Below are 12,269 nucleotides of genomic sequence, written 5' to 3'. Positions count from 1 at the left end.
GTTTTCTGTAAAATCATGGGCTCCAACCTGAACCCAAATCTGGTCTTTTTTCACCACACTGCAAAGGGGCTAGACAACAGCCAGATACCATAGCTGAAGGTTCCCCTAGTGGGGAGGAGTCCCCAGTGTGTAGAGCCTCCAATAGCTGACTCCTGCATCATCACTGGTGTAGGGGTAATCCACTATGGCAATCCCTGGCTGGTGGATGGCCCTTTATCAGCAGAGGCAGCCAGGCATACTGGGACTGCCCTACATTATGCCAAAGACCAAAACAGCTTTAGGATCAGGGAGCTGCAAATGATTCTGTCATCTCCACCCAGCATATACTGGATGCAGAAGAGGAGTGGGGTGAATGACTTCACCCTAGAGGATTCACTACAGTTACATTGCATTTTATTTTCCTGAGACTACACAATTCTGAGTTCTTAATTTTGTCAGAGTCTGTGTTAATTCTTCCTTTGTTTCCTTTGCAGCACATGTTAAAAGAAGACGAAATGTTTAAAGACTTTGCTACTTGCTCTCCTTGCGCCAGTATAACAGATGAAGATTCAAATGTGTGACCGTAACTGCCGAATACCAGTAAAGAATTCAGTTTCTTATATGCTAGGAACATCATCGTTATATGTGATGGGCAGCAGATCATGTACATTACATTGTTCTTGCTTCTGTTTGTTAGAAGTGATATTTTTGAGTGGATAAGGAGAAAAGGTGCCTATTCTAAAGTTGCCATAAAAAATAAACCAACCAGAGACTGGTGAGCGGTAGTGTAATTGTTTTTACTATATTTAATGTACAAACCTGTGACATATATTCCAAAGTATTGCATTTACAATTGGCTGCCATAATGCTCTTTATGCTTATTCATGTTGTGAAATGTGCGGTTTCAAAATAATAGGAAACATTCAACTTGTAAATAACCTGCATCAGCATTCAGTGTGGCTTTCAGCTGAAAAAAGATATCACTGGTGTCCTATTTTAATGGATTTGTCCAAAGTAAATACCAGTTCTTTCCTTTCATATCCAGCGTAGGCCTCCAGGCCCCACTGCCCTACACAAAACTCAAGGTAACTCTTGACTGTTGCTGTCTTATTTTTATACTGTTTTATATATTAAAAAAAAAATTATATGAAGTGCATGTAAAGCGGAAGTTTTATTTTGTGACATAAAGTGGGGAAAGGTTCAATTGTTTTTTAAAGGGATGATCCCAGTTTGCAAACCAGCTGGTTACTGGAAAAGTCATACTGACCTTTGAACTGTTTGCTTCCTTTTGTTTTTAATTTTTGCAACGTGTCATCAACATTCTTATGTTTTGGATGAAGCTATTGTGAAATGTAGATCTGCTTGCATCACATTTCTAAATCTGTAATATCTGAAATTTCTCTTCTTTTCTTTTTTCCTCCAGCAGCAGCTATTAACATTAAAGTAAGGTTTTAATGGTATTAAAAATATTCTGGAAAATTCACAGCTTGAAATTGAGGAATGCTCAGTGTGGGGAAGGATATTTCTGTATTGTGTTTCCAATAGGATGGCTTGTATAGTTGCAAAAGTTATGTAGAGAAACATATAGGAAATGTATAATTTCCCAGCATTAAACCTAAGGCAGGGTTTTGTCCCAAGAATAAGTCCAATACCAAAACACACGTTGCCTAATACTTATGCCTCTGTAAAGCACAGCTCCTTTCTGCTTTGAAATAATCAGGTTTCTAAAATTCTAACTAGCCAGTGAAAATCTTGTGTCCGACATTCTATAGAACTTGATGGTTCTTTTAAAAAAATGCTAGCTCTCTGTCTGTTAAAATGATGATTGTTAAGGTGTTGAATGTTGCATGTATTGTAACACAATGGCATGATGCTTCATTACTTGTGGGGAAAAAAACTACAGCTAGATTAATTATCTTAACCATGTTGTTTGCTTTAACAGAAGGGTTTCATCATGCTTTTCATCATCGCTCTTGTTACAAGCATTGGGAAGGACGCTGTTCTAGATAAGTTGGTTATTACAGTCTAACCAATGTTAGATTTATGGCAATTTCAATACATCTGATGTATTGTTACAGAAGTTGGGAAGGCAATTGAGACGTTATCAAGATTTTTAATATGGGCTTCTACAAGTTGCTGGGAGGGATTTGAGACTTTTTGATGGTTAGCAGTATAACCGTGTATGCTGTTACCAGTCTGTTTGTTTTTCTACAGGATGGGCAGCCTAGGTTTATATTTATTTATAACTACAATAACTTCAATAGAACCAATTACGTTATGCATTACATTGAACTCTGCCATTCGCTGCTTACTAACTAGAGCCTGGCAAATAATTTATAATGAATTATTTATTCATTATTCAAAATTATTGATGGAATAATTTCTGCAAATAATTCTTGGTCTATAGCTTGATCGTCAGCAATTTCTTGTGATGGTTTGATATCTGAGCTATTTTGATTGGACAGCTAGGTCACGTGGTAAGCGTCTGTTCCCTGACTGGCTAAGTGTAACACTTAGAATAGGATCTCCAGTGTGAATACTTGTGAATTTGAAGTTTGTTTTCTGTGAATATTCTGCAGTATAATTACTATTTGTTTTGAAATAGTGCCCAACTAGGGATCCGGGTCCTGTTGTGGTAGGCATTGCACAAACACAAGAAGACATGGGCCCCTGCCCTTGGGAACCAACACTTGTTTAAAATTCACTCATTTGCAAACTCTCTTGGAAGTGAGCACAATAGTTAAAACATTCACAGAAAGAGATCCCAAGGGGATTATAAACATACATATTGAAACAAATATTCACAGAAAGCTGTTTTTTTCCCCCATTCAGCCCTATCAATAAGCCTATTGAGAGCTTTAGATGTTCATTTGTTTTTAATTTTAATGTAAATAGAGGTCTTTTCAAAAATCATTCTATTCAGCAGTTTACTGGTTGGAAAAAGGCCATCCTATCCAAGCTACCTATCATCTAAACTTTGATTATTTTATGGAGAGAGTAATATAAATGCTAAAATAAAGTCAGGAAGTTAAAACAAACATACACTTATGATATTTTAAATTTTGTGTGTAAAGAGGGGCAAAATAAACGAATATGTATTGCTGTGTAAAAGCAAATAAAGTCTGTTGGAAAATGCCAAATATTTCTGGGCTTCTGCATTTTTAAAATAATATCTCAATTGTCTGTCTTCTTTATAGTTTCAATTGACCTTAGAATACTTTGCAAACTAATTTTCTGGAAAGTTATGTTCTCGTCATTTAAAAGGAAAAAAAAAAAAAAGCCAAGCAGAATTCCAGTGGTTATATGTTTATTAAGCCATCCATCCATATATAAAGTTCTATTACGCTAGCCGATTCTTTGATTTCTAAGGGGTCTCAAGTTTTATTTCTGAGACAGACCTAAACCAGCCCAGCTTGATGGCAACAATGTCATGAAAAAGCTCTGCACTCTGTTCCTGGGTTGTTCAATAATGATTTCTCAAAGCCACGTTAGTTGACCCATTGATCTCTTGATACCGTGCCATAGTGGAGTTGCACTGTGAAAAGTGAAATGATGATATTTTGGCACATCTGCAAAGAGTTTCAAAGTGCTGTGCAAACAGTAGTTAAGCTTCACAAAATCCTGTTTTGAAGTAGGGAAACAGAGGCACAGATAGGTTAAGTGACTTGCCCAGGGTCGCATAGGTAGTCTGTGACAGGGCAGGGAATATAGAACCATGATTCCCAATCTTGTGCTTTAAGCGCAAGACCTGCCTTTCTCAGGAAATGGAGGAGAATGAACAACTGGAATCTAGAATACATTAAATAAAACTTTTCTGTATGTTTATTTACAATGATGAGCAGAAGAGGACCTTGAGCTATATAGAGTTCTTATTCAAAAAAACCCTTTGAGATTAGCTCATCATTGATTATGGTCACTTTTTAAAATGACATTTTAATTTTCTTTAGCCTTTTATTTTTCAGGAAAAATTCTGCCTCTCTCCCAGTTATGGTTGCTTCCTAGCAATCCTTCTCATGGTATCACTTTACGGAAGAAGGCCTGCACCTCCTTCACCACAACCTTGTACCTTTTCATGCCTCTCAGTTCTCCTGACCACATGACCCTCAGTATGAACAATCACCACTGCCCCACAAATATCTCCATTTAATCCCTGTGCCTTCAACATCTTATTTGCAGCAGGACATTTCCCTACTAAGTGACTGCTCTCTTCCTCCCAGTAGGGAGGCTCTCAGTATATTGGGCAGCTGTGAAAATTGAACCAGAACCTTCAGGCTTTTCTTTTGGGAATACGAATACCAACATCTAGTTCTTATACAGCACTTTTCATCCATGGATCTCAAAGTGCTTCACAAAGGAGGTGAGCATCATGCTCCCCATTTTCCAGATGGGAAATTGAGGCACAGGGAGGTCACCCAGCAGGCCAATGCCAGAGCCAGGAATAGAATCCAAGTCTCCCAAGTCCCAGTCCAGTTCTCTTATCCACATGGCTATAGCCCAGCATAAGGCTCTAATACAGAGGTGCTCAAACCAGGGGAGGGAGTGCACGGGAAGCTTTAGGGGGGAAAAAACCTTCCTGCGCACATTTTACCCACTGAAATGAATAGCAAAGCTCATTCCTCCAGACATATCAGGTCCTCAGAGGGCACTGTGTATCTTGACGGATTTCTGTTACGCCTGCAAAGCATTATACAAAGTTTTTGCCCTCTGTATGTTAATCCGTTTGCTGCAACACAGTGTGCTCATTTACTTGTAAGCATCAACCACAATTGCAGTTTTGCTTTTGCTCTTATTACAGTGGATCACTGGCTCTTTTTGAATCAATGCCTTAATGGGTTTCATATTTAGTGAGAGTTGCATGTTGATTTTTTTTAAAATCCGTATACGTACTTCTGTGGTGGAGGGAGGGGGTCACGCTGGTAACTACTATAGACACAAAGAAGGGGCGTGCAATCAAATAAGTTTGAGTACCACTGTCCTAACGGCTACAGGTGCTGCATCTTCCTGCATGCCAGCTAACCACACAGGTCCTGTTTCTATATTGTGACCTAAATTGACTGTTTGGAGTAAACATCTTAATTTTTTTTTTCTTTCCAAAGAGCTTTGAGTGTATCTTATTATAATAGGACTTGTTTATTCCTTGCAATGTAGAACTAAAAAGTTAGGAACTCAGATACCACATAACTTGCAGCGATTGGAAAAATATTTTCTGTGTGTAATTTAGATGTACATCTCTTCAAATCTTGAAACAAATATGATCTTGAGAGATGGGGAGGAATACTTCAAAGAGGAACTGCAAAGCTTTTCGAAGCAAATGAAGCAAAACCTCTTCCATATCCAAATCAGTAAAAGATCGTGTCCTTAGATTAGGGAAATGCTCTGCTTTGTGTTACGTCCTATGAAGAGGAGCCACACAAAATTGTTGGCAAGCAAATAAGAACTGATTTCCAGTCTCTTGTAATTTCTGAGTCTATACAGGCCCCTGATTCTGCTACTGATTGGCATATTAAACAGTTTAGTTCTTTTAGTCATAAAAGACTGGACACTGGGGACAGTTGAAGCTTAGGGAATCATGTGCTTGGAGGTGAGTCATTGAATCTGTGGATGCAGATGAGTTTCCGTAACAGAAGAGAGATGTTAGGCCTGCCAACAAATAAGGAGAGAGAAGATTGAGTGGGGGTCACTGAAGCAGTGGCCAACATGGAAGGAGAACCGGGAGCTTCAAAACACTAAAGTAGAAAGGAAGAGAAGTTAATCAGTGATATTAAAGATTACAACTAGATCAAAAAGAGCAAGAGCAGAGACTTGCACCTTAATCTTACCTCTGAAGAAGTTGTTGGTGACCTTCATGAGGGAAGTTTTTGTGGAGTGGAGAAGGGCTGAAGTAGCTCAGGAAGAGATTGGAGGAGAAGAAGCCTAACCAGCAGAGAGTAGATAACATGCACAAGGATTTGCAAGAGAGAGGGGAGAAGAAATATAAGTAGTTGGTAAGGCCTGAGCATTTGAGGGAGGTGTTTTGGATTTTTTTTAGGTTGAGAGAAGAGAGACATGCTTGCTTGTTGGCTGGTGGAAAACAGCCAGCAGGCCAGGAGTGGGAGGATGGGAAGTATGATGAGATGGTTGAGAGATTAAAGGCAGAGAGTTAGAAGAAAGATCTCCACATCAATGTCTGCCATCAAAGAGGGAAAGGAGGAATGGAGAGGAGAAGGAATAAAGTTCTTACAGAACAGTGTTTGACAATATTGATGAGATCCTGGGCAGAGGAAGTGGTTTCATTGAAGAATTGAGGTTTGGAAGTAGCAGAACTAAAACTGGCCTGGGTTCATCCAGACAAATGCTATGAAGATGGCATGCATCTGACTATCATGTTTAGCGAATCCAAGAAAAGAGAGGAGGGTGATGGATTTTGTAAGAATGGAAGAGCTTGTTTATATAAACTGTTATGTATTCATAAAAGGCGGTGTATGGAACAGCCCTAGTGTCTGGGGTTCCCCAGGAGAAGGACAGTACAGGCAGGTAGGAACAGTCATGCAAATGTCCCCCCATCCTTGACTTGCAAGGTATTTCTCTGGGGCAAGTGGATTTCCTAGCTTCCATTCTTTCCTTGGCCTTTCTCCTGGGTACTAGTTATTGCTAGCAAATTTTGCAAAATGGACAAGTGTCCCCTAGGAATGCACCTGAAACCACCCGCTCATTTCACACAGCTCTCTGAAGAGCTGTCAGATGGCAATGAAGATCGGTCTCCACTGTCCTGAGCTGAATTTGAACCAGTGTTCTGGATGGCTCCATATTCCGGTGAGCCAGCCAGCCTCCCTAGAAGGGCTTGTTTGTTAAAAACAGAAAAGGATACGGTAAGTTAAACAACTGGTGCTGGAATTAACGATAAAGGTGTAAAGTCTGAATAATGCACACTGAGGAAGTGCTACTGTGTGTGAAAGCTACCCAACCTGTTCAGCTGGTTTCTGGTAGTGAGCTGGATGAGAGCATGCCCAGAAAAATGTGTATCTGCCTTTCCGGAACTGTGACCTGTTTGCACAGCATAGCTCTGCTATTGGTGTGACTTTTTTCTGGAAAGCAGTGGGTGAACATTGTGCATATTTAAAGGTATGACTTAACCGTGTGACCACGCAGCTTTCACTGAGAGGAAAAAGAAGCTACCCCAGAGCATTCTGCATGTGGGAATATCTTTTTTGCCGAGAAAATGGGCCAGAAATTATCACAGGAATATAACGAGAAAAACAAGGCTGACATTCTCATTATAAACGAGGTGTTCAGCCAAGGAGTGGTCCATGCATCTCAAAAGCTGAAAGAATACCTTGGATTTGAAGATCCTCAGAGCCAATTCCGCCCAGCCATGGATACTTTAAATGAGATCTTTTTGGTTAACTTCATCAGTTTCTGTATTGAAAAAGGAGTGGAGGAGCGTATCGCGACCAGCAAGATGACAAAGCAACAGTCTTTGCTGCTTGGGATTGACTGGATCTGGACTTTATCTGGAGCCGACAAACAAATCAATCTTCAGATCGCCGTGCAGTCTTTGCAGATGGCTGAGCTCCTCCACAATGAAACTGGGCCCAGCAAGGAAGCCAAGTTAGCAGACCAGCCTTTCAAAAACCAAAGCAGGTTTGAGAAGCTGGAAGAGTTCTGCACACTGGTGGGACAAGACTGCCTGGGCCTCTTTATAATGTTTGGAGTACCAGGGAAGCCTAAGGATATCAGAGGAGTCCTGCTCGACAGCATCAACAAGGAGAAACGAAAAAATCACCTGTCAGGCGAGAATACTCTAAAGCAGTTTATCTTGAACACTGACAGCTTCCTCTCCACAAAAGAAATGCTTGAAAACTGCCTCTGTAAGAAAAATGGGCTCAAGGAGGTGGGCAAGGTGTATATTAACTTTCTTTAAACTCCTGGTTTATGGTAAAAGGGCTGTGAACCCAATCACCAAAGAATATCCAGTCCTGGTCTTTCAATCATCAGCATTTCTTTCTCTCTCACACACTATTGAACATATTTACTTAGTCCAGGCAGTTGATTTTTATAGAACCTAAGATGATTAACTCTTTCCAGTTTTTAAATCAACACTATATACATTCCAGAAAACGTGTTCATACCGGAGGCTTAATTTTAAGAATATTCTGTTCTTCAGAACTTTAATACTCCACACCCAAACCTGTGAAAGATCTTTTGGAAGAGTTGAGTTCACTACATTTACCTAGAGAGTGTGGGCACTTCTTAAACAGAAAGTTGCTATAAAGACCGTCGTTGGTTTTTTTTTATTTGGAATGACAGGGAAGGGCAATGATGCCATGATTTTATAATGCTGGGTGTAAAATCTGTTGTTCCATGATTGCAGAGACTAATCCTGCTGTGGCATGGATGTAGACTGAATGATCATAAGAAGCTTTCCTATATGTAACTCTTTTCACTAGTAAATGGTAGTCTGTTAATCATTTATTATTGTATTGCTGTGATGCCTTGACTTTGGAATCATACCTTGCAGAAAACACCTCGTAAGAGACAAAATCCCAGCCCCAAAAACACTAGACGAGGCAGACAAAGCGGGGGAGGTTAGGACTGAAAGTATCACTATTTGGTTAAAGGAAAGTGGTCTTGCAGAGTATTTTAAGACTTAAAATAGGGGGTGAAATCCTGGCTTCACTGAAGTCCATGGCAGTTTTGCCATTGACTTCAATGGCGATAGAACAGTGGTTCTCAAACTTTTGCACTGGTGACCCCTTTCACATAGAAAGCCTCTGAGTGCAACCCCTCCTTTATAAATTAAAAACACTTTGTATATATTTAACACCATTATAAATGCTGGAGGCAAAGCAGGATTTGGGAGTGGAGGCTGACAGCTCGGGACCCCCCCCCATGTAAGAACCTTGTGACCCCCTGAGGGGTCCCGACCCCCAGTTTGAGAACCCCTGCGATAGAATTTCACGCTGTCTTGTATTTGAAGTTAAATCCCCCATGTATTACATATGCTTTCCATGTGCTTTTAATTATTCAGAGATTAATTATTCTTTTCAACATTTTAGGACTTAGTCATGCTCCCTTGTCAGCCACATTCTTGATTTCCCACCCTTCTTCCTGCCTAATTTCTAGTTAGCAACATGTGAGTTTCAGGTTATATAATCCCAAATACTTTTTCAAGGGAAAGCAAGTAGTGATTATGTGTATAAGAGGAATTTACAAATTCACTATGTGGTTACAATGGCTTTGGTTTCTTGGTAGTGATACTTTAAACCAGCTTACACCTTTGAAAAGACTTTATGTTCTATACTTGTGAATATTTAACTTTTGGGATATTAAGCTCCTTTTCACAAATCCTTTTAATATTTTTTTCTACTTTAAGTTGTATAGTCAAATTTCTATTTTAATGTAAAAATTGTATTCGACAAAATAAAACACGTAATATTGAGAATCTATTAGCTGTACTGAATTTGCAATCTTTGTGGTTATGAAAATGGAGATATTATGGCCTGATGTAACTCAGGCATACCTCAGCTAAAGTCAGTTGCCTTACACCAGCATAAAAGAGAGCTCAGAATCAAGCCTGGAATTCCTAGCAGATTTCTATGACGCACGGAATTAGGCCCATTGGTGAACTGAAAATACGAGAAGAAAAAACAGTAAGGGCACTGCAATTTGTCTTTAAGTGAGCAGCCAAAATCCACAACAATCAGCTGTCCTATTAGGAGAAGCCTTGCATATGCTAAAACAGTTCTTTGAGATCAGGGTTGTCTAACAGAAGTGGTCCTTAGTGTAGATTTCAGTGTATTTAAGTATTGAGGGGTTCAGTAAGGAGGAGAGGATAAAACTTGGTCTCTTAAAAATAGATACTTTGGGGGTGACTATCCAGCTTTTTGTTTGAACTTGGTAGCACATTCCATTGCCTTCATTATAAAAATCCTTGCAAGAACAAAGTCTTGTGAAAGCCTCAGTTATCCATTAGTTTGGTAACTTATTTATTAATGGCGTTAGTCATGAATATTTTGTCAAAATGGTTTGTTTCAACATAGAATGCTATTTTTGCAACATTGAAATTTTTCAGTAGAAACTTCAGATGTTGCTGACATTTTTTCAGTTCTCCTTTGGAAAAATCAAAGGGAAATGTTTTGCTTTGAGTTGGGTTAACCTGAAGTGGAACATTTCAGTTTAGTTTCCAGGTCAGTCTACTAACCTGTGTCCATCACAGCTGCTGTGGTACCTCATGTGAGTTGTAGTTCTCATGCCTTAAGCGCCATGTGGAAAAGATGCTAAGTTCACGTATTATTTTTAGGAATGGTATGTCTGACTCAATTTCTCTGCTCCGTTTTGCATTGTTACCCTTTGTTACACTGTATTTTCTTTCCTGGGACAAAGGGTAAGCAATGAAACAAGCATGCGTTGCATAGGCACGTAGGGGGAGGGAGAAGAATGGTGTATCAAGAACTGCTAAGGTATTAATGGAGTTACCTTAGAACTAAACTAGAAGACAACTGCCTGGACCAGAGGCACAGGTCCCATGAGAACAATGTGACCAGACCTCTCAACCCCCCAGACTCTGAAATAAGGGACACAAGATGGACATCAATTGATTTGATTGCACATACTGTTTTATTTATTCTTTAAAATGTACAAGCATGCATGAGTTTCCCAATGTGTTGTCATCTACTCAGGGAGCAGCCTGGGCAGCCCCAGAAACGCAAAGAGCAGGAAGAGAATTTCCTGTTTCTATCTCCCTTTCCCCATACTTCCCATTACCCCCCCCCTTCCCTTAACCTTGTTTCTGACTCCTGTTCCCTTCTGTCACTGCCTTTCCTCCCCTCTCTACCCTGTAGGCTAAAATTGGCCCATCCACCACCACCAAAGTTTCTGCCCAGCATAAGCAGGAGGGGCCTCATGCTGTCTTCTCACCTGTTTCCTCTTGAGGGATGACTGCAGGACCCCAGGACATCCTTAACAATGGGAGCCAGATGGGGGGTCTGAACATGACTGAAGTGTGAGGGGACTGCAATGAGATCCTGTTTTACCAGGACAGGTTGAGGGGAAATCCAGGTGCTGCAACCAGGCACATGCAGTTTTGCTTTACCCAAGCCAATGTCCCTCCATTTTATATTCCAATTGACTAATAAAATGGTGTCATTACACTGACAGGCTGTCAACATGTCTGCTGGCTGTAGAGCTCCCATGAGGGTAAGCAGGCATCCAGCTCCTTTGGAGCTTGTGAGAAACACAGGTGCTGAAGCCAGGGACCCAGTCTGAATAGCAGAGCCCCAGGGCCACCATGTGCCAAAAAGGCCAAGCAGTAAGAAAGGTAGACACCTGTAAAGGTAGGAGGGCATATCAAGCTGTGTGCATGTGACATGCCATTCTCCTCTGTGGGCTTTTTGGAACTTTTCATTCCACAACACATGTTGATATGTCCACTTTTGTTCTGACTGGTGCTAATCAGATTTTTGATCAACTCTACTTACTGTTAGACCTATCCTCAGCCTGATGTGGTGTTTGCAGGCACATGTTCAGAGAGTGAAAACCTAAACTTCAGTTTTCCCTGAAGTGAGTTTCTTGTACCTTTAATTTAAATGTGCACCTGGCTTTAACTTGACAGTTAGGCAATACAGTTTGTGTCACAAATACAAGTAGTATTGGCCCTAGCCTCACCGTGCATTAGCCAATAGTGTAAAAAAGCTCCATTTTGCAAAGTAAAATCTATTTTTTTTTACTTTAGACAAATGGGGCTAGATCTTTGGTTGGTATATAGCAACAGAGTTTTCTATGGATTGACACTGATTTACCCCCTATAAGCATGCTGGGAAATATTTTATAAAGCAAAGCAGTTTCCTAATAAGACCTCACTATAGTATTTGTTAATTAACTTTGCCAAGAAGTGTGGTGACACAGCAAGGTATTTGGTAAGACTGGATTTGATAAAGACCACCAACGTGTGAGGTTTTAAGCAGCGAGTCTCCTCTAGTCCTTCAATGTGAAAACCTTTTTTAAAAGTAAGAAATGTAATTGAGTCATTTAACATTGTGTGTGCACATGACTGACTTTCACAACTGCATTTACTAGTATTCTTTAATTGCATAGGGAGCTGTACATTATTCTTAGGCCCTAGTACAGGTTTTTAATTTTTTTTTTTACTCTGTAAAGAACCCTTCTTACTGTTACCCATTGGTGGCTGAATGATGGGTGCTGCTACAAGTTAACCTAATCTACTCAACCATGCAGTGAGTCAGGTGAGGAATCTGGGCTAGTATATAGTTTTATGGCATCTCTCAAGCACTCTCACAGGGTTAAGTCAGAAG

General features: G+C 40.1%; 2 protein-coding genes across 11 annotated transcripts in view; both read left to right on the top strand.

Moving 5' to 3' along the window:
* PPFIBP1 (PPFIA binding protein 1) overlaps nucleotides 1–3,120 on the top strand; it is a 172,031-nt gene extending 168,911 nt beyond the window's left edge. For all 10 annotated transcript variants that reach the window (XM_073317257.1, XM_073317268.1, XM_073317290.1 and 7 more), the window contains one exon: nucleotides 474–3,120. In XM_073317257.1, the coding sequence (XP_073173358.1) occupies nucleotides 474–560 (87 nt within the window). In that variant the 3' untranslated portion in view covers nucleotides 561–3,120. The remainder of the gene's footprint in view (nucleotides 1–473) is intronic.
* Nucleotides 3,121–5,186: 2,066 nt separating this feature from the next.
* Nucleotides 5,187–9,353, top strand: REP15 (RAB15 effector protein). Its single transcript, XM_073317246.1, has one exon. It carries the CDS (start codon nucleotides 7,178–7,180, stop codon nucleotides 7,877–7,879), a length of 702 nt encoding a protein of 233 aa, XP_073173347.1. The 5' UTR covers nucleotides 5,187–7,177; the 3' UTR covers nucleotides 7,880–9,353.
* Nucleotides 9,354–12,269: the final 2,916 nt, after the last annotated feature.

Source organism: Lepidochelys kempii, chromosome 1 (assembly GCF_965140265.1).
Source record: "Lepidochelys kempii isolate rLepKem1 chromosome 1, rLepKem1.hap2, whole genome shotgun sequence".
Classification (NCBI taxonomy): Eukaryota; Metazoa; Chordata; order Testudines; family Cheloniidae; genus Lepidochelys; species Lepidochelys kempii.
Note: the sequence above shows the minus strand (reverse complement) of the source record. Positions and strands in the feature narration are given on the sequence as shown.